The sequence below is a fragment of the Protopterus annectens genome, chromosome 6.part0, assembly GCF_019279795.1.
Source record: "Protopterus annectens isolate FY-2018-M chromosome 6.part0, PAN1.0, whole genome shotgun sequence".
Taxonomy (NCBI): domain Eukaryota; kingdom Metazoa; phylum Chordata; order Ceratodontiformes; family Protopteridae; genus Protopterus; species Protopterus annectens.
Window position 1 is genome coordinate 1,408,495,777 of NC_056737.1, and position 22,354 is coordinate 1,408,518,130.

At 42.3% G+C, this 22,354-nt stretch overlaps 1 protein-coding gene across 11 annotated transcripts in view; it reads left to right on the forward strand.

Annotated features, from left to right (window-relative positions):
• Nucleotides 1-22,354, forward strand: part of R3HDM1 (R3H domain containing 1) — a 2,579,330-nt gene that overhangs the window by 1,847,693 nt on the left and 709,283 nt on the right. For all 11 annotated transcript variants that reach the window (XM_044074947.1, XM_044074954.1, XM_044074957.1 and 8 more), the window contains one exon: nt 19,722-19,876. In XM_044074947.1, coding sequence (XP_043930882.1) covers nt 19,722-19,876 — 155 coding nt within the window. The remainder of the gene's footprint in view (nt 1-19,721; nt 19,877-22,354) is intronic.

Sequence of the window (22,354 nt, forward strand, 5' to 3'; positions counted from 1 at the left end):
TTGTGTTGCAGTGCCAAGATTTCTTAAAATTGAACAAGGAAAAAGAGAAAAGAAGGAAAAAAAACAGTTGCACTTGTTTACTTTAGTATCACCATTGCACTAGAAAATAACTGAGATAACTTTACTTTATAGCATGCAGATTATATCATGCATTATAAAAATATTACTGCCAAAAAGATTGGTTTTACCTATAGTTAACTCTCTCTCGATTTCCCTCTCCTAAGTGTTTTTCCAAATGTTAATGACATGAAGTAGGGCATATACTTTAGAGTTCTCTACAAGTTTAAGAAAGTCAAAAATGTCCAGTATGTCCAGGTTTTCTTGTTCTGTCATGTTTCCCAAATATAGTTAATGCTTCATAATCCCACATGTATGTGTCAATTTCAGAGTTGCTGGTTTTATTCCTGTTCATCTCCATCTCCCAAACCCAGTCTCTGCTTCATTTCCACCGTACTCCCAATTCTTCTAGTCAACTCTTGTGCTTTTTTCTGTCTCCCCATCATTTTCCATTAAAACATTTTAAAAGGTTTCACTGGTACAGTCTCTCTGGTCAGTCTCCCTGTGATCTTTATTACCAGAAGAACAAGAAGCAGACTGTCCTTCTGTTTCACAGCTCACAAACTGTTGGACAAACTTTTGTATTTCCTCTTCGGCATGTTCTGCATCAGAAAATGATTTTGTCCTTCCAGGAAAGAATATTCTGAAGATAGCTGGGTACAGCAGTTTGAATCTCACGCCTGCTTCACAATAATCACTGATTAGTGGAATAAAGTTACTCTTCTGCCTGGTTCTACAGTGAATTGTCATTTTCCACAAACATTCTGCTGTCTCCCACTTTTAGTATTTTGTCCTGCTGCCACAGTTTTATCAGAATTAACTCCTCTTGCTGGTGGTAGGATTGCATCTTTACTATTAAAAGTCTAAGTTGTTTTCTCATTGCCGGGTTTGGAGCATACACACAATGTGCTTTTTCAGTTGACAACAACTGCTGTGGAATGCCAGTCCAGTTGCTTATTTGTACTTTCATAAAATTAATACAGTCTGTTCCTTCCAGCTTCTCTGGTACAGCAGAAAATCTAAGGTTTTTCCTATGTGCTCTGTCCTCTAATTCTATTATTTTTTGAAACATCTCTTGTTGAGCAGTCTCATTCAGGCAGCTTTTTCTTCATTTTGACCCCTGATTTTTGCAATTTTATCACCTCTTCTGAATATCGGATAAAGCTTCTTTCATTTTTCCAGGCTTTTGTTACTTGAGTTGATATACTCCATCAGTATTTTATTTATTGTAATCACCAGAGTGTAACTGCAGTGGTGGTGCTGCGGTAGCGTTGTCGCCTCACAGTTAGACGTTGCCCATTCGATTCTCAGAGCGCCTTCTGTGTAGCGACATGCGTGAATGGGTGTTCCTTCGTTGAAGGTTGTGCGTTAGGCCCGGCAAGCCAGTACATAAAAATCTACTACCAGTCATTAGCGGACCGGAGTTCCTCTGTGGCGACCCCTAACTGGGAAAATGCCGAAAGACACAGACAGTAATCATCGGAGTACATTTGACTTATGTTTCCTCTAAGTTACTGGAAGTCATGTCTTAACCCAAAGCTGGAGCTTGTATTGCTTTTTGCTTAACATCCGTAGAATTCTGCCCAGTCAGTGTGTTTTTTCCCTCACCTTTCATGATTGATTTTCTGTCAGGTTCTTTGAATTTCTTTTTTGCTGGCATCCAGGCAGTGCACTTATTAGGCAGTTATTGAAATTTACCCAAAAATACGAGTTTACTGCCTCTCTTCTGAGTTTCTGTTTTCACACTGGCAGAGCTGAAATTAAGCTGTTACTCATTGTGCAGCCATCTTCGAAGTAAATAAAAAAAAAAAACCTTCAGGAATTCTGGTTGACTTTTTATTTCTTAGGAAGAAAAGAAAAATGGGACAGTCCATGTCAAAACAGACAATTTCTAAATGATTGTTTCACACTATTTCATTTTATTATTCATGCCGTGACAGGTCACTTCCAGGCAAAGTCAGCGCCCATTACTCATGTTGCATTTTGGAAATGGGTGGACTGTAGAAATCTACTAGGGGGAGAAGCTTGGTACTTTGTGCACATATTTACTAATCCCTACAGACTGGATTCTTTTTGAGTGCCAGAACAGGCTTTGTTAGGACTATTCTCTAAGTGGTGTCTCTCATCCTTTCTTTCTATGCTTTAGTGTTTGTTCTGTGTAGCTTATGTTACTGCAACAGTGATGTAATGATGAACATAGTACAGTTGTGTATGCAAAGTTACTATAAAAATAAAAATTCAAATAGAGCACTCTTAGAATACAAATACCATCCCTCCATTCCCCCTTCTTTTCATTGCTTTTTGCGTGCCTGTGTTTTTTTTTCTCATTCTCTTTTTTTCGTAGCACATTCCTAGTTATCAGGGCTCTAGTTTCCTTTGTTATGATGCAAGAAAGCTCTTTGATTTTTGTCATCCTACCCACTCTGTTTAAATTACTGTCCTTGAGCTCTACAGTAGTTAAGGTGCATGGAGGTTGCCCTAAAGCTTTGGAAGCTGGCCAGTCATCTGATCCTTGGTAGGCTACCTCCCATAGAGCTTAGGCTGCTATGACAGTGATCTGTTCAAACATCTGATGTTCTTCGTGTTTCACTGTTGCAGTCATCACACTTGGGTTATCTGCCTGCAGGTAGTCCTCAGTCGGCCCGAATACCAGAGACTTAGTATTTTTGTGTTGGATGCTGTCGCTTCAGGTTGTCAGGGGTATAAGAACAGGCAGCTGACGTCATTACATTACTCTTTCTTGCCAAGGAGCCCGAAGCAGAAGCAGTTCACAAGTGCCGGTCGGCCGCTACCTGAATTTTCGTTTACGAATTGAATAATCCTGAAGTCTTCTAAAGCTAAGTATCCTGTTGGGGATCCTTTTTACTTGCTCTAACCGATGTCAGAAAAAGTTAACAATTGTCTTGCCTGTGGAAAGCAAATACCACACAGAGATTTTCATTCTTACTGCGTCACTTGTTTAGGCCCAGACCACAACGTACCTTGCTGTTGGTTTTGTGCCTTGTTCAACACCTGAACCATTCGTCGTTGGGCTCTAATTGTCGCTAAATTTTTTCATTCTCGATCTCCGTATTCCAAAATGGCTTTGGTAAGCCATCCAACTACCGATATTCCAAAACAAGTAAGGATAAAGACAGAGATGTAAAGGTGCAAAGCTGCCAACGACGCTTCTGTTAAGCTAGTTGCTAGTTTGCTAGGTACTCAGTGAGGCACTTTTGTAGCCCCTGATGCCTGCTTCAGTGGATTCGCAGGCCTTTACCGAGACCCATTCTGAGTCCAGTATGCCGCGGGACTCTTCTTCGACTATGGAACCTGCGGATGTCTATACCTTGGATGGGTCTGGAGCCACTGTGCGGGCACCGGCTTGTGAGGCAGATGTTCTTAGTGTTTCACTGTTGCAGTCATTACATTTGGGTAATCTGCTGGCAGGTTGCCCTCTGTCGGCCTGAATTCCAAAGTCTTGGGTCCTGCGTCAGTTGCTGTCTTCTCTTCCATGACGTCAGGTCATCATAAACATGCAGCCAATGCCATTTTCTTTAGTCTTTCTTGCTGAGCGGTGCCCGAAGCAGAAACATTTCGCAAGTGCCGGTTGGCTGACTACTGAAATATTCGCGTTTGAGTTTCAGAACCAAAGTCTGCACTAAAGCTAAGTACCCCGTTGGGGGAAACTTTTTTCTTCCTTTTTACCGATGTCAGAAAAAGTTAATAATTGTATTACTTGTGGGAAGCAAATACCTCATAATGATTTCCATTTATACTGTATTCCTTGCCTAGGCCCTGATCACAACGTGCCTGGCTGTCGGTTTTGTGCTAGATGTAACCAACGCACTATTAAGCGTCAGTATATTTTTGCATCAAAGTATTTTGGAAACAGATTTAACTACTCAGAAATGTAGTCTGATAGCAAGACTACCGGAGTACATAAAAAATGCAAAGAAAAGAACAGAGAAAGGCAGTTGAGATCCAAAACTGACGACGAAGCTTCTTCTAAGCCAGTCGCCGGTTCGCCGGTACTCAGTGAGGCGCCTTCGCAGCCCTGATACCTGCTACCTTCGGGTCACAGGCCTCTACCGACACCCATGTGGTGTCCGGCATGCCACAACATACTGAAGGTATTGGACCGACGCTGAACAGGCACCGGCTTCTGAGGGTGTATTCATACCTCAACATTTGTACATCAAACCGACAACAGCTGCAAAAGCAAAGACAAAAGCAACTTCTAAACCTAAAAAACTGACACGTGAGCCACATGCACAGGCCTCTATGCCTAAAAAACAGATGATTAAAATGGCTGAAGACCTTATTACCTTGATCAGGGGTACCCATCCCCCTCCAGATAAGAGGCCTAGGCAAGAAACTGATTATGAATCTTCAGATCAGGTTTCTGTTTCTTCTGGTTCCTCTTCTGATCAGGAATTTATCTATACCTCCCTATGAGGATTCTGATGCTGAGGAGTCTATTCCATCTGCATCTCCTCCTGAGGATTATTTATTTGGGGAAACCTTGCATACCTTGAGGGAGCATTTTCACTGGGAGAGTCAAGACTTCTGAGAATCAAAAAAGAGGCTCAGGGATTTCCTTCTTCTCCCTCAGCACAAGCCTTTAGCCATTCCCCCTGTTTTAGACATTGTGGATGATGTGTTTTCAGAGTCAAGCTTGACCCCTTACTCCTTACCTCCGGCTCCCAGTAAGCCTGACAGATATTAAAGAGTCCCTGACTCACAAACATTTTTATTTAGAAACCCGGCTGCTGGTCCTGAAACTATTTCACAGGGTCCAAAGGGAGTTAAGGCTTCAACAGCAACCCCCCCCCCCCCCGACAGAGATTCTAGGGCACTGGACAGATGGGGAAAAAAGGTTTATACGTCTGCAGCCTTGGCAATCAGGGCCTTAAATTGTCAATTTCATATGCTTAAGTACCAACAACATGTAATGGGATTGCTGAAACAGAAAATGATGTTGATTTCAGAATGTGCAGAAAATAAAGAATTGCAGGAATTATTGCATGCAGCTGAACAAGATGGAAAGCATACTTTGCAATGTGGTTTTGATTCTTTAGAGGCCTCCTACAGGGCCACAGTTACTGGATCTGTGATTAGGAAGCATGCCTGGTTAAAGGAACAAATTTTGCCTGATCGTGTTAAAGCTAAATTGCTAGATGCACCTTTACAGCATGATTCTCTGTTTGGTATTAAGGCATAAGAGGTTTTAAAGAAAATGGAAGACAAAGCTAAGTCTATGCAAACTGTTAAAGATTTCTTACAAGTGCAGCCCCCAAGATTCAGTAGACACTGGCCTACAAAGAATTAGTCCTACCCTGTGTCAGACATAGCTCAAAGGGGCAAATCCAGACGTCCTAAGGGTTCCAGGTACCAGGCCCAAGACTCATACAGGTTAAAGCAATGGGGCACATCCACCTCCAAATCTGGAAGAGATAAAGCGCAAACATACAGAAAGCACTCCCAGTGACTTCCCTCTGCCTACACCAAGCACTTATCTTTTGGCAGCACCCATAGGGGGAAAATTAGCAATTTTTGCTCAAAATTGGCAGTTAGTAACCCAGGACAAGTGGGTACTAAACATCGTATCACAGGGATACAGATTCCATTTCCACACTCTGCCAATGACAAATGGTTGGCCAGATCTGCCAGAAAACCAATGGGCAGAGGCACAGAAACAAGTTATGTCCCCCATCGATATGGGGGCCATTCAGACAGTACCAGAACAGGAAAAAGGACAAGGTTTTTACTCAAGACTGTTCTTGGTACCCAGAAAGGACAAGGCCTGGCGGCCAGTACTGGATTTATCGATTTTGAACACATAACTGGACATTCCAAAATTCCAAATGCTCACGTTGCAGCAACTTCTGCCCATGCTGGGTAAGAATGCTTGGCTGGTGACTTTAGACCTAAAATAGGCATACCTGCATGTCCCAATAAGGCAGTCGTGCAGAAGATACCTAGATTCAAGGCTGGCTTAATGCATTACCAATTCTCTGCACTGCCCTTTGGCTTATCTACTGCGCCCAGGGTCTTTACAAAGTGCCTGGCACCAGTAATTGCATTTTGCAGACAAAGAAGTATTCAAATATATCCTTACTTGGACGACTGTCTCATTCAAGCAGAGAACAAAGGACACTCTTCTGCGACACCTGGCATTTATGAAAAGGCTTCTAACATGCCTAGGGTACACAAACGAAAAGAAATCACAACTGGTACCTTCTCAAAAGATAACATTCCTGGGTGCAAGCTTGAATACAACTGCCCAGATGGCTTACCTCAGGCCAGATAAAGGCAACTGACAACTTACTTCAAACTGATGGCAACAAAAACCCAGTCTTCTGCAAGACAAATTCTGCAGGCTGTGGGCTTCATGGCATCCTGCATCCTACTAATTCCATATGCAAGACTGCATATGAGGAAACTTCAGTGGTACCTAAAAAGTTGATGGAGTCAACATTCACACAGTCTGGAAACAATGATTCCTCTCATTCCCAGCCTGCAACCAGAGTTTTTGTGATGGGCAAAGGCCTGTCACCAAAACATGGGACGGCCCTTCACTCAACCCCCTGAAAGCCAAACCTTAACAACAGATGCATTAGATTTTCCTGGGGGGCCCACATGGCAGGAAGATGCATTCGGGGCATATGGGCAACAAGTCAAATGCATCTACATATCAACCAGAAAGAGATGCTAGCTGTTCAAAATGCCCTAACAGCCTTCAAGGACTTACTTCATCCAGGACAACTACTGATAAAGACGGACAACACCATAGTCATGTGGTATATAAACAAGCAAGGGGGGACACACTCATACCCGTTTTGCAGATTAGCCATGGCACTGTGGGACACAGCTTTGACCTACCAAGTACAACTTCAAGCTCAGTTCCTACCAGGAACACTCTGGCAGACGATTTAAGCAGAAACCTTATGGATCCTCAGGAGTGGAAACTAAATCCACAAGTCTTCAGCATGATAACAGAGAAATGGGGGAGCCCGGACATAGATCTATATGCCTACCCTCACAATTTTCAACTGTAAAGATTCTGCACAAGGACTTATCACAGACAAGCATGGAAAGTGGACGCTCTATCCTTCAGTTGGAAAAACCTATCAGTTTACGCCTTTCCTCCTCTGCCTCTTCTACCCAAGATCCTCCTAAAAGTCAGACAAGAGAAGCCAAAGATGATATTAATTGCCCCAGACTGGCCCCGTCAATACTGGTACCCAATCCTAGGGAACTTGTCTCAATACCCAACTTGGACCTTGCCTAAAAAACCACAACTACTGTCCCAGCAAAACAATCAGATCCTGCACAATCAACTACAGACTCTGAACCTGGCAGCATGGCTAATCCTGTAATCATACAAACGACACCTCTCAGTAAAGCTATGATGGATGTCATTTTGGTAGCCAGAAGGCCTAGTACTAGAAAATCTTATGCTGACAAATGGAAGAGATTCAGTGCTTGGAATCAAGCACAAGGAACTGATACAGCAGAGCCACATATTCCTCAGATAGTACAATACTTAACTGAGATGCTTGACAAAGGCCTATCTTTCTCATCAATCAAAATCCATGCCTCTGTCGTTTCGGATCATTACAATACAGAGCCGCCAATCGTTTCTCATCCTTTACTAAAGCAGTATCTTAGAGGAGCCAAGAATTTAAGGCCTCCTAGAAGATCACCATTACCAGCATGGGACCTCAATTATGTGTTGGAAAAGCTCACCCTGCCTCCATTTGAACCAGCTGCTACCGCTGGTATAAAGTTCTTATCATGGAAGACAGCTCTGCTACTAGCAATTACTTCAGCAAGAAGAGTTTCAGAGCTACAGGTCCTCATGGCTGTAGAGCCTTTTATCATATTTTACCCAGACAGGGTGTCTCTGAGGACAAATCCTACTTTTATGCCTAAGGTCGTTTCTATTGTGGCTCTTAACCAAACAGTTCATCTGCCAAGTTTTTATCCAAATCAGCAGAACAAAGGGGAAAGAATTCTGCATTCCTTGGACGTACACAGACAGCTAAGATTCTACTTGAGCAGGACTAAAGCTCTAAGAAAAACTGAGCTATTACTAGTAACATATGCCGGAGGATCAGACGGAAAGGCTTTTTCAAAGCATCCACTTTCAAAGTGGATAAGCCATTGCATCCGTTTCTGCTACTTACACCATGGCAAATACTATGCCCACGGGTATTAGGTCTCACTCCACCAGAGCTGCAGCTACTTCAGCAGCCTTTCTCAGAGGAGTACCAACCAATGACATTCTAGAGGCTGCTACTTGGAGTTCTGTTCACACCTTTACAAAACATTACCATTTGCCTCTCTACTACAGTGCTGCAGGGCCTTATATCCTCACCTAATGCTGTTCAGCTCCAGCCTCCCAATCATAGCTTTGGGATTCTACCCAAATGTAATGACTGCAACAGTGAACCACAAAGAACATAGTACAGTTGTGTACACTTGCCATAAATGTAGATGTTTGAGTGTATTCACTGTTGCATTCCAGGTTACCCTCCTGCCACCCCCCTGTCATTCTACAGTTTATCTTTCCTTCACTATCTTCTACAACCTATTTGGTGTATTTGCTTGTAGATGAAGGTAAAGTTTATATTGATGCATGTATATATTTAAATATTTATAATATTGCTACCTTTCTGGGGGACCTGACATCGGGGGCAAGAAAAACTAAAGAAAATGGTGTCGGCTGCATGTTTTATACCCCTGACGAACTGACGTCATGGAAGAGAAGACAGAAACTGACACAGGACCCAAGACTTTGGAATTCAGACCGACTGAGGGCAACCTGCCAGCATATTACCCAAATGTAATGACTGCAACAGTGAATACACTCGAAGATCTACATTTATGGTAAGTGTACACAACTGTACTTTCTTCGTTCAACCGATGTTTGACTCAAACCAACGACTTTTTTGTCTACAACTACTGAGTTTCTTAGGACTAGAGTATGAGCTATGCCTAGAAAACCGGCCAAAGCGCATGCAACTACTCCCATGCCACAACGACATATGCTTAGAATGGCAGAAGACCTTATTATGCTGATTAGGGGAAGTCAGCCTTCCCCTGCTAAGAGGAAAAGAGACCAGTCCCCTGCAGCTTCAACAGACCAGAAGTCCGGTGACTCTCAGGTATCTGATTATGAAGACATGCCCTTATCTGCTTTTGAGAATTCAGATGCAGAGGAATTCATTCCCTCTGCCTCCCCTCCCATAGGATTTTTCTTTTGGTGAAATCTTACATACTTTAAGAGAGCATTTCCACTGGGAATGCCAAGACTATCCTCAGACCAAAAAGAGACTCAGAGAATTCCTAGATTTGCTACAGCACAGGCCTTTAGCAATACCCTCTGCCCTGGAAGTTGATGATGATTTTATGGAATCCAGTCTTACTCCTGATACTTTACCCTCCTGCCCCTAGGAAACCAGACAGATACTACAGAGTACCTAACACTCACAACTTTCTTTTCAAGAATCCTACTGCTGACCCAGAGATCATTTCCCAGGGGCCTAAAGGTATCAAGGCAACTACAGCCAAGAATCCCACCCCTTCGGACAGGGATTCCAGAGCTTTGGACAGATGGGGTAAGAAGGTATATACCTCTGAAACTCTTGCTATTAAGGCATTGAATTGTCAATTTCACATGCTGAAGTACCAGTAACATATTATGGAACTTATTAAACAAATTATTTCTGCTGAATAGTTGCATACTGGAGCTGTTTGGTATACCCTACATCAACTTTATTACAAGCTGAGATAAGTACAAACTTGCAGTGTTATAAGATAGTACTGAATTTTATTTTTTTTTGTTTATTGTTTCATTGAATATTATGTTAAAGTAATACTGCATTTATCTGCCTATTTGTTTGTTTACTGAAAATTGTTTCTGCAGTTAGTTTTCCCGCCCCTCCTGTAAAATTGTGTTTGAACACTCCTCCTGGGCCCATCTCATTTGCTCACTCAACGGAGTACAGTGAGATCATATTTTGATTTCAGACACTCCTACAATTCCCATCTGCTCAGCCCTATCCCAGCTTTATCCTAGACTAGTCTCATTAGCTTATCCTGCCTAATACAGAGAGGACCTTTGAGTAGGCATACCCACTTAGGCCCTGAACTTGTCTGATTGAAGACTGCTGGAACAGGGCTCAGTTCTCAGTTCTGAGGTTTTTACCTGCTAATTGGGTGATTTGTTCAAATTAGTTTGCTTGTATTCTATTGTTTTATATATATATATATATATATATATATATATATATATATATATATATATATATATATATAAACAATTTGCACTTTATCTGCTTTTACTGTATTTGTGTTTCTTCCTACTTTATTACCTTATTTTGTTTTTGCCTCTTCTTAAAAGTACTCAGTTGTGTTTATTCTGCTGCATTTATTGCTGCTTGGTAGTAGCCTGATTAAATTGTAACTGTTATTCTAAGTCTTTTAGTTATTGCACTTGGGCTTTAGACCAGTTGATTTACATTAAGAAGGTTTGTGGTCTGCACTGTTGTGGCAGGACAGGTAGCTTACATCCTTCTAAGCTGGGAATTGCTGATTGAAGGTTCAGTGTCTGCTATTCTAAAAGTGCATTAGTTCTGGTTTAAGCACTTGGGCTCCAGGCCAGTTATTTTACATTAAGAAGGTTTGTGGTCCTCTCTTGTGGGAGGAGAGGCTAGATTCTACCCTTCTGATCTGGGAATTTCTGGTTAAAGGCTTACTGTGCCTGCTCATTTGAACTGTTTTTTTCTGATATTGGTGCACCTTGTCTGCTGTAGCATAGACTAGATTCAGGCCTGCTGAATCTAGCTTTGTTTGTATAACTTGAGCACTAATCCAGGCTATCTTTTTTGGCGAAGGTTCCCCTGCACCCTCATGGCAAGAGTGTGCAGTTAGAACTTGTCAGATTGAAGTTTGCTGGAACAGGGCTCAGTTTTGAGTTTTTTTACTGGTTAATTGGGTAATTTGTTTAAATCAGTTTGCTTGTTTTCTATTGTTATATCAAAAAAGAAATTGCACTTTATTCATCTGCTTTTACTGTAACTGTGTTTCTTCCCACTTTATTACCTTATTTTACTTGTGTTTCTTCTTAAAAGTACTCAGTTGTATTATTCTGTTGCAGTTATTACTGCTTGGTAGTAGCCTGATTAAATTGTAACTGTTATTCTAAGCCTTTTGGTTTATGCACTTGGGCTTCAAACCAGTTGATATACATTAAGAAGGTTTGTGGACTGCATTGTTGTGGCAGGACAGGTAGCTTACATCCTTCTAAGTTGGGAATTGCTGATTGAAGGCTCAGTGTCTGTCATTTTAAAAATACATTAGTTCTGGTTTAAGCACTTTGGCTCCAGGCCAGTTATTTTACATTAAGAAGGTTTGTAGTCTGCACTCTTGTTGGAAGATTGGCTAGATTCTGCCCTTCTGATCTGGGAATTTCTGGTTAAAGGCTTATTTGATCTGTTTCTTTCTGAAATTTGTGCACCTTGTTTGCTGTAGCCCAAAAGTTAGTAGTTTATTGGCCATTTTGGGCTAATTTCTATCTCTTTCATTTCCAACAAACTTTCAACTTAAGAACTCAAACCATTCATTTCACAGCCCAGCACTTGCTCAAAACTCATAGCAAGCACTAATTAACCCTAGCACTAAACCCCTATATTGTCCAAAAGGAGAAGGCTCTCTATTCGTCCCTACCAGCTAATCAGTAAAACAGCTCACTTTACCTATTCAGGCATGTCCAAAGGACAGTTTCAGGTGTACTATCCAGTCCATCTGGTGAATCTGGGCATTTTGAGGCAGTGTTACAACTGCCTCATGTACACAGAAAACCCTCTCCTCCTACCACCAAACACTAATATATGAGAGAGATGTAATTATACAGCCAAACTGGAGGCAAAGCTCTCTCAACCCAAGACTGGAACTGACAGTCAAGAGGAGAAGGAAAATAATTGCAACACACCACCAGTCTCACATAGACCTACTAAACCAACACCGGCAAATAACACACATAAGTACATGAAAACATACTCGGAGGCTGTAAATAAAAATCTGCAAAAGCAACAGAGTTTTCCAAAGCAGACACCCAAGCAACCTCCACACCCCATCACAAACCATGAAACACATACTTCACGTAATCAGTGTGCCATGCAATCACAGCCCTTAAGGCAAAATAACCTACCCAACACACTAGTAATAGGCGACTCTATAGTCAGGCACACTGATGTCCCACTGACTAGGCTGGACAAGGAGAAGGTTACAGTTAGCTGCCTGTTGGGCGCCAGGATCCGCCACATAACGCAAGCACTCGGGTCACTCCAGAACAAGTACAAATAAGACTCTGTCTTTGTCCATGTTGGTGTGAATGACCTGAGACATACCTCCTTGGACTACATGAAAAGAGACATGGAAGAGCTCTCTGATCACGTAACCCAGGCCGGTATGACTCTGACCCTGAGTAGCATCCTGCCCTCACCAAGAATGATGCCACAGTATAAAGAAAAAATTATCAGTTTCAACAATTGGCTAAGTTTCTGGTGTCATTCAATGGGGATCCAGTATCTGTCCACGTGGGATGACATGCTCGATAAGCCACGTTGCTTCTCAAGAGATGGCTTGCACCTGTCACCCTTAGGTTTTCTAATACTGGCCAAGGCTTTTGCCACACCCATAGTGCCTTTTTTTGGCAAGGCTCAGAAAACAAACCCACCACCGTAAACAGCACAAGCAACCAAAAACTGAGGGTAATGCTACTCAACGCCAGAAGTCTAAACCTCAAAATGCATGCACTCCTCCATATGGAGAACATCAATATCTGTGCAGTAACGGAAACCTGGTTTAAGGCTCCTGAGAGCATCCCAGCACTACCAGGCTATAACTCATACCATACTTTACGGCCACAGAACCCGGACCGAAACAAAAAAAGGTGGGGGTGTATCCATATTCATCAAGGATACCCACACCTCCAGGTTAGTGGCACAGCACAGTGCCTCAGAGATCATCCATGTGCAACTAACAACGGGCAAAACTGCATTTCAAATTGTAGGCTGCTACAGATTACCCACCATGACCCAGGACCTCCATTCCGCATTTCTGGAGACACTGGAAAATATGAAGGTCCTAGCAAATGCCCTAATATTGGTTGATTTCAGTTATCCAAACATTAACTGGGAGAACTACTCCAGTACTAACTCCCTTGCCCAACGCTTCCTAGAATTTATAAACTCAAATGCCCTGGATCAGCTGGTCAACACCTCCACCAGAGGTGACAACATATTGGACCTGGTCATCACCAACATGGGCGACTGGTGTTCTACACCGGAGGTCAACCCCTGGCTAGTTAGATCAGACAATAGACTAATCACTGTGGATATCCACATTCCACCCCCACCCCCAATCAAGGAAACCACTGTGAAAAACTTAACAAAAGCAAACTTCATGTTATTTAAGATCGAGGTGGAAAGGTTCACAGCCCCCATGCTAAAGGACAACGCTGTCTAAGCTGCTGAATCCCTTACAAAGGCACTCTGAGTAGCTGCAAGAATGCATGGATCGTGCTATCCCAAGTAAAACCAAGACTCACTCCTCCAAGAAAGGGAAACCAGTCTGATGGACCCCTGCCATAAACAAGCTATACAATAGAAGGAGGACTACTAGTGCAAAAAAGGTAAAATCCAAGAAGGAATGACATTCCTGATTGGTATCAACAGAAACTCTGATCCCTCATAAAATCAAATCAAAGGCTAAAAGAAAAAAAAAAAAAACAAGGACTCAAAGATAACCCAACTCTCAGATCTGCTCTGAGTTAGTGCAGAATGGTACAAAATAGACGGAACAGACTGATATTGCCAACATTCTGACAGGTTTAGTGAAAACTTCACCCCCCTCTCACCCCCTAGAGGGCCCATAACCATACCAGAAGAATGGAAGAAGTGCCCAATTATTTTGGCAAGGTTAGAAACAAACAGTCCATAGCCAAAAATACAGCTTCAGTGGAACCAGATGGTGTCCCAGACCGTGTCTTACATGAGCTCTCCAAAAAATGATAACCCCTCACTAAAAACACTGTTCTCAAACAGCAGCTCTCTCTGGCGGCTACACACACAAGTGGTGAGCTTTGGCCATTGTCATCGCTCCAAGGTGGACAAGGCCACATGGACCCCAGGAACTATCGCTATATAAGCCTGACTAGCATGGTCTGCAAGGCTATGGAGCACATGGAGATTCAGACACATTGGGAGAGGGAACCTTCAAACCCCACCCTACAGTTTGGCTTTATTTAGGGCAAGAGGCAAGATTAAACCTGGTGGGACTTTTTTTGAGACTTGAGAGGCTTTAGATTAGAGGGAAAGGAGGGTCACAGCCCTAGACCTCCCAAGGCTTTCGTATAGACAAGCTCACCAGCCTGAACGCAAACCCCCCCTACACAAGATGGGTGCCATTTTTTGGCTCATGGATAGAACACACACAGTGAGAGTTGCAGGCTGTAGGTCTCTAAACTAGTTAGTTACAAGTGGCCCACCTGGACCCTCCTTTTTCGGTATATACTCTCAGAGGTACAGGCAAGCACAGGAGGGACTATGCCGACCATGTTTCGCAGGCGACTGCAAACTGGGGGCCATAATTGATCTCTACTCCTGATACAGACATCCCCCAGAGGGTCCTGGTGTCAAAATCATGGCCTCAGCTAAAATGCCAAAAAGTAAAGTCATCCCCTTTGGAAAAAAAAAGTACCAACTGAACTACACACACATGTCCCTAGTCCCTAAAAATAAATGTAATAAAGGGGGGACCCCAACCCATAGATATTTCTTAATCATAATGATATTGCCATGGTGGTTAAAAAAAAAAAATGTGGCCCACAAAAACACAAATCACAAATATCTAGAACAAAAAGACCTCTACTCATCACTCGTCAGACCCATCATAGTAACAACGCCCCATTTGGGATGTATCTTACAAGACACCTGTAATGGATGGAAGACCACAAAAATAGTACCACCCAAGAGGATTACTGGCCTCACACATATGCCCTATGCAGCCCCGACTGAAGAAACCCTGCTGTCGGTTTGCATACACTTACTCAGAGGAGGTGATCTGATGCCTGACATAAAGGCAGGCCCAGTCCAGAATTGGTGATGCACCACCAAAAAAAAACTAATCCCGCCACACACACACACTACTAAAACTCACCACAACGATAAATAGGATGTGCTAGAGGGATAGGGGGATATCCCCTCCCCCCCCCCATGCTAGTTCTCCAGTGAACATTAGGCAGAACCCCTCACTAACACTCTTCAAGTGAATGGTAAACAGAAAATGTACCGTGGGGATCACTGCAGTGGCTCTGCTGGACAGAGGCAAAGGGAACTAATGGCTCTGCTGGACTGAGGCACAGGGAACTAATCTAAGGGGGCGGCGAAAGCCAACACATTCTGGCTAGGCTTATAGATGCCCTCGGGCAGATAGCCTAGTACTTACCTATGAACCTAAAAGTGGCTACCTTTACAGACTGTGCAGAAAATAAAGAATTTCAGGAGCTTATGCACTCTGCAAGCCAAGTCAGCAAGCATACTTTGCAGTGTGGCTTTGATGCCCTGGAAGCATCTTGCCAGGCACCAGTCATTGGTTCTGTACTGAGAAGACATGCTTGGCTCAAGGAGCAGACTTTGCCAGACCATGTCAAATCAAAGTTACTAGATGCTCTTTTGAACAACAACAGTTTGTTTGGCACCAAAGCAGAAGAGGTTCTTAAAAAGAGAAGAAAAAGCTAAGTCTATGCAGACTGTTAAAGAATTCTTACAAGTGCAACCCCCTAGGTTCAGTAGGCATTGCCCTTCCAAACACTTGTCCTTTTCATCCCCCATCAGGCCATCTCAAGCCAGACCCAGGAGAAACAGACCACCCAGACTACAGTCTCAGGGTATGCAGAGATCTAAGCAGTGGAGTACCCCCACCCCAAAGCAGGGAGTGGTAAGCCACCTCCTTATGGAAAAAACTCACAATGACTTCTCCAGTCCACTCCCCATCCCTGCCCAGTTGCTGGTGCCCCTAAGAGGAAAACTTGCCCTTCATGCAAAAAACTGGATATCCATCACACAAGACAGATGGGTCCTCACCATTGTATCCCAGGGGTACAAGTTTTACTTCCACTCACTCCCAACCCCAAGAGGGTTCCCAGACATTCCTCCAAACCAGTGGGCAGAGGCTCAAAGCCAAGTTCTTCCCCTGCTCTCCATCAGAGCTATTCAGTCGGTTCCAGTAGAACAGATAGGTCAAGGATTCTATTCCAGACTCTTTCTGGTACCCAGAAAAGAGGGCTGTTGGTGCCCAATCCTGGATCTTTCAATTCTCAACACCTTCTTGGTGGTACCAAAATTCAAAATGCTTACCCTGCAACAGATTCTACCTATGCTAGCCAAGGATGCCTGGTTAGTCACCCTAGACTTAAAAGAAACCTATCTGCACATCCCTATAAGGGAGTCATGCAGGAATGATCTAGGTTTCAGGGCCAGATCTATGCATTATCAGTTCTCTGCACTTCCCTTTGGCTTATCCACTCCGCCCAGAGTATTCACAAAATGCCTGGCTCAAGCCATTGCTTACTGCAGGCAGAGAAATATCCAAATTTACCCGTACTTGGACAACTGCTTGATTCAGGCGGACAGTCAGGAATTGTTGTTGCAGCTCCTGACATTTGTGAAAAACCTTCTTGCTTCCTTGGGGTACACCATCAACAAAAAGAAATCAAAACTGGTACCCAGCCAAAAGATTGTATTCCTGGGAGCAAGCTTGGACACAGCATCCCAAATGGCACTCCTCACTTCAGAAAAACAAGTCTGACAGCCTACTTCAAACAAATGGCCACCAGAACCCAGCTATCCGCAAGAAAAATACAGCAGGCTCTAGGGTTCATGGCCTCATTTATACTGCTAATTCCATATGCAAGACTGCATATGAGGAAACTTCAATGGTACTTAAAAGGTCTTTGGTGCCAACATTCTCAGGACCTGGAAACAGTCATTCCTATCATACCCTGTCTAAGGGCAGAGTTCCTTTGATGGGCAGAAGCATACAACCACAACAAGGGACTGCCCTTTACTCAACCCCACGCTGCCCAGACCCTAACCACAGACACATCAGACTGTGCCTGAGGAGCACACATGGATGGCAAATGCATTCAGGGCCACTGGAGCCCAAGTCATATTAATTTGCTCATCAATAAAAAAGAAATGCTAGCTGTGCAGAACACCCTGACAGCTTTCAGATCTGTACTCTTTCCAGGACAACTTCTAATAAAAACAGACAACACCACAGTTATGTGGTACATCAACAAGCAGGGGGAACCCACTCTTACCCAGTCTGCAGGTTAGCCATGGCCCTGTGGAACACGGCCTTGGACATGCAAGTCCATCTGCAAGCTCAATTCCTGCCAGGCAAACAAAACGCACTGGCAGATGACTTAAGCAGAAATCTCCTAGACCCACATGAGTGGCAATTGGAGCCCAGCACCTTCAACCTTCTGATTCAGAAATGGGGGACCCCAGAGGTGGATCTCTCTGCCTCCCCCTAAAACCACCAGCTCAGCAAATTCTGCACCAGGAACCCTCACAGCAGGGCCTGGAAAGTGGATGCCCTTTCTTTTCATTGGGTAAATCTCTCAATCTATGCCTTTCCCCCTTTGCCCCTTCTCTCAAGAGTATTACTCAAGGTAAGACAGGACAGACCAAGGACAATTCTGATTGCCCTGGACTGGCCACGCCAGCGCTGGTACCCACTCATGCGCAGCCTGTCACCGGTGCCACCTGGTACCTACAAATTAACCCAACCCTGTGCTCTCAGCAGGAGGGACTGATTTTACATCAGCAACTGAAAACCCTAAATCTTGCAGCCTGGCTTATTCCTTGAATTTTCCCCCAGCAGCCCTAAGCAAACAGGTGCTGGATGTCATTCTTGAAGCCAGAAGACCCAGTACAAGAAAATCCTATGCTGATAAGTGGAAAAGGTACAGCTCCTGGATTCACTCTAAAGGAGAGGAGACAACTCTGCCCTCCCTGCCTCTAATCCTGGATTACTTAGCAGATTTACTCCACAGATTCCTGTCCTTTTCCTCCATTAAGATACATGCCTCAGCCATTTTGGCTCATTAGAACACAGAGCCACCTCTCTTCTTGCACCCTTGTATTAAACAGTTCCTGAGAGGGTCTAACAACTTAAGGCCACCTAGGAGAGCACCCACCCCTACTTGGGACCTTACCTTTGTACTGGAAAAGCTCACGCTTCCCCCTTTTGAATCAGCAGAGTTAAAATTCCTTTCTTGGAAAACAGCCTTGCTTCTGGCCATCACTTCAGCTAGAAGAGTGTCTGAGCTACAGGCACTTACGGCTGTGGAACCCTTCATTATTTTCCATGCTGACAGGGATTCCCTCAGTTCTTACCCTTCCTTTATGCCTATGTTCTGAAAGTTTGGCAGTACAGATTACAAGGAAACATTTTGACAGTGTGCACATTTGACTTTGTGCTTTCAACATTTTGAAGGTAAACCATATACGTGTGTGTGTGTGTGTGTGTGTGTGTGTGTGTTTGTGTGTATAAATTATATGTATATATATATATATATATATATATATATATATGTGTGTGTGTGTGTGTGTGTGTATGATTTGTGGGTTGGTGTCCTTGTCACTGCTGTTGATTTCCTTCCTGAGCATTTTACAGTTACTTGTCATTTGGAGGAGTGCAGGTGGGTTGAGGGGATCCTGAAGGTAAAGGTGCAGCTGTTCACAGGTGTTCATTTTTAGCTAATGAGGTGTATTGCCATCCCAGCAGTTGTTGTTTGTCTTTTCGGCTTTTCCTGGTTAGGGGTCGCCACAGCAAAACTCTGGTCCGCTAATGATTGGCAGTAGACTTTTTATGGTGCTGAGTTGCCAGCCCAACCTTCAGTGAAGGCACGCCCATTCACGCATGTCTTTCAGAGGCCACTCGACCTCGGGGAGGACATGCAGACTCCACACAGAAGACACTCCTGTGAGGCAACAATGCTACCGCTGTACCACCGCGGCTTCATTGCCATCCCAGCAGTAAATGCTGTATATCCAAGCTGGTATTCAGTTTTAATTTTGCAAGGACGTGAAGTTGTGGTCTTCTGGGATTTTCTCACTTTATAGTCTGGAAAGCTGGTAATACAATTGATATTTGTCATTGTATCATGCTGTATGCTCATTTTTTCCTAGAGCTGCTTGGTATAAATGGTTGATTAAGCAGTATTGAAATGTACTGATGGCTTTTTAGTGGACTTCATCCTTGTAATAGTCATTAAAATAATTTTCCTGCTCAAGTGGTTATAGTGGCTGTTCTTGTAAGTGAATAATACATTTACTTAAATGTGTTGCTAAAAGTTATAGGAAAGTGTTTTTGTTGACAAAATAACTTTGTGATGTAGGAGTGTGGCTTTTTTTCCATTAAATGGGTATTTATTTATTTTCTTTTTCACAGATAACAGCAAGCTAAAGTTTATCAGTTTTTCTTCTCTGCTGTTAATACCTGGAGAAAAATCGTGTCAACTTGTGCTCAGTCATATTTTCTGCAGTAAGTTTTCCTATGTGCTTATGTCTGTTTTTTCTTTTTGTTTTTCTCCTTACATGTAGGTTATCAGGCAGTAATGACTGGTCAACAGCAAAACTTTCAGGGACTGATAGTTCAGCAACCTCAGAATCCAAATTTAGTCAGCAGTCAGAATAGCAGCTTGGGTAGTCAAATGCAAGGCATGATGATTCAGTATCCTCCAGTGCCATCTTATCAGGTAATTGCTTTTCCTGTAATAATACATGCTTCATATATAAAGCCCAAGTCTGTCATTTTATGTCTGTGATTAATGCTTTTGTCCAGAAATGTCTCTTTGTGACTGCAATCCTTTTTCAGGTGAGATCCAAGGGTTGTACTATTTGAGAAGTAAAATATTGCCATTATTAAGGTTATACGGTAAATGTAAATGTATAGTCCAGCAGGGGTGTTTTCTTATAAGGATAAAACTTCATTATGGTTTATATAATGTTGTCACTTTCATCAAGTTAATTGCATTTATGCTAGTAATCTTGTCTTAGTTCTTGATAGAAATACTATTTTTTGCTGTTAGTGATGCTGTACTGTATACTTCAGACAGGAGGAGGTTTAGTTTCTTTTTTTTAAATTGTATTTATCACATTATTGATTTGCAGCATGTGTTCCCATTAATAACATTGAAAAACAGAAGTATCACTATAACACTTTCCATTACCACATACATAGAATAGCATTACACATACATTTTTGTCAAAAATATTCTTTACAATTTTTCATTACTTTTCTTACAAGCTTACTTAGTTTAGTCTTCTATTTTAGCTTTACTTTGTATCTTGTTCCTACATATACTAATTTTTTCTTTCATTGATGGCACCTACTTCTGCAAACTCTAGCATGTTGGCCATACCACCACACCCTCTCCAACAAGACGTAATAAACATACAGCATTGCTACTCAATTTATCATTCATTTCAAACGAACCAGTATCTCATTACTCATATAAACTAACCCCTGTCAGTCCCACTGAAACTAGAAAGTCAGTTAGTCCTGTTCAGTTTTCATCCTTTCTCAATGACTAGAAAATATCTTAACAGTCTAGAAACCAACAGAATTAGTCACCAATACCCTACCAGCTGAATATTTAAAAACAGCACCAGGTGCACTGGCCTAGCCTGTCTCTATCATCCTTAGCCATTCTAAAACAGAAAACTGTATCCCTGCTGTATGGTAAAACTCATTCATTGTACCTCTTCACAAAGCTGGATCCTCTACAAAATTTACCAGTTACAGACCCATATCAATCTTCCCTGTCTTTAAAAGGCTGAGAAAATGCATTCACTCACATCTCAAGAAATACCTCAGTGACAAGTTTTCTCTAAAATACCAGACGGTGCTTTTGACCCAAACATAGTACTATAACTGTTTACATTAGCTTCTCCAAAACTGTTAACCTTATTGATTCAAATCACCTTCTCTCATCTTTTTTGCTGGACCTACCAAAGGCATCCATTGCTGTATCTCACCAAAAACTACTCATGGAGCTCATCCCATCGCCTGTCTCCTATTTTTTATTTATTTTTTTTATTTATTTTATTTTACATTTGTTGACCGGGCTAGTCTAGCTGGATACATTTCCATTTTCAGTAGAGGCCCGGGGAGAAAAGCTCCACACACATTTTAGCAAAAAAAGACAAAAACATAGAAGCAAATGGACAAATCATCATAGATGAAAAGACAAATAATAAAAAAAAATATATAGTATCCAATAACAGGTATACACATGAAGAGAAACACATTTCTCAGACTAACATTATTAGCTGTAATAACATCAAGAACAAGGCACAAAACAGAGAGCAAAATTGAATTATAATATTATAGAACTAAAATCTTAGTAACAAGAGGAGAAAGAGAAACACTATAGTAGGAGCGGAGGAAGGGAAGCAGTATAAGAAATGAGAAGGAAAAGTTAATAAAAGAATGGATGAGAGAGATTAACATAGGGGAAAAGAAGAAACAAAAAAACTCTAAAAGGAGATGGACTGAAGCAGACTCAGAAAGGAGAGAGAAAGTAAAGTAGTAGGTAAGCGCAGAAGAGGTAAAAGATTAGTCAGGTTTAGTACAGGAACAGAGCCAGTGGCTTTGGAAGTAATCTTTGACTTTATGTTTAAAGAGAGGCAGAGATGTGGTAAGTGTTATATCGCTAGGAAGCAGATTCCAGTTCCTTCCTACTGTATTATTGAATAGAGAGTCACCAGCAGAATTATTGGTCTTTGTTATAGTAGCCATAAGTTTACTGGAAGATCGAAGGGAGTTAAGGTTGTTATAAGGGATTAAAAGTTTAGAAAGTATAGGGGTTTTATTAGGTTGGTATAGAATTTTATGGGCAATAGTGAGTTGAGGGATTAACAGAAGGTTTTGTAGTTCTAGCCAGCCTAGAAGTTTCAGATTAATACAGTGATGAGTTCTAAAAGGGTTACTAGTGGCAAAACGGGCAATGTTGTTGTAGCAAGTAGCCAGTTTGTTAAGGTTGGCTTTCCTAAGGTTAGTAAAAATGGGTGAGGCATAAAAAAGAGTTGACAAAAGATGGGAGTGGGCAATCTTGGCTCTGGAAGATGAGGTTAGGAAAGGTTTAATTCTATATAGGCTTCCTATTTTTCTATTGACTGTTTTAATGGTGTTGCTGATATGCTGATCAAAGGAGAGGTTGTTATCAATTGTT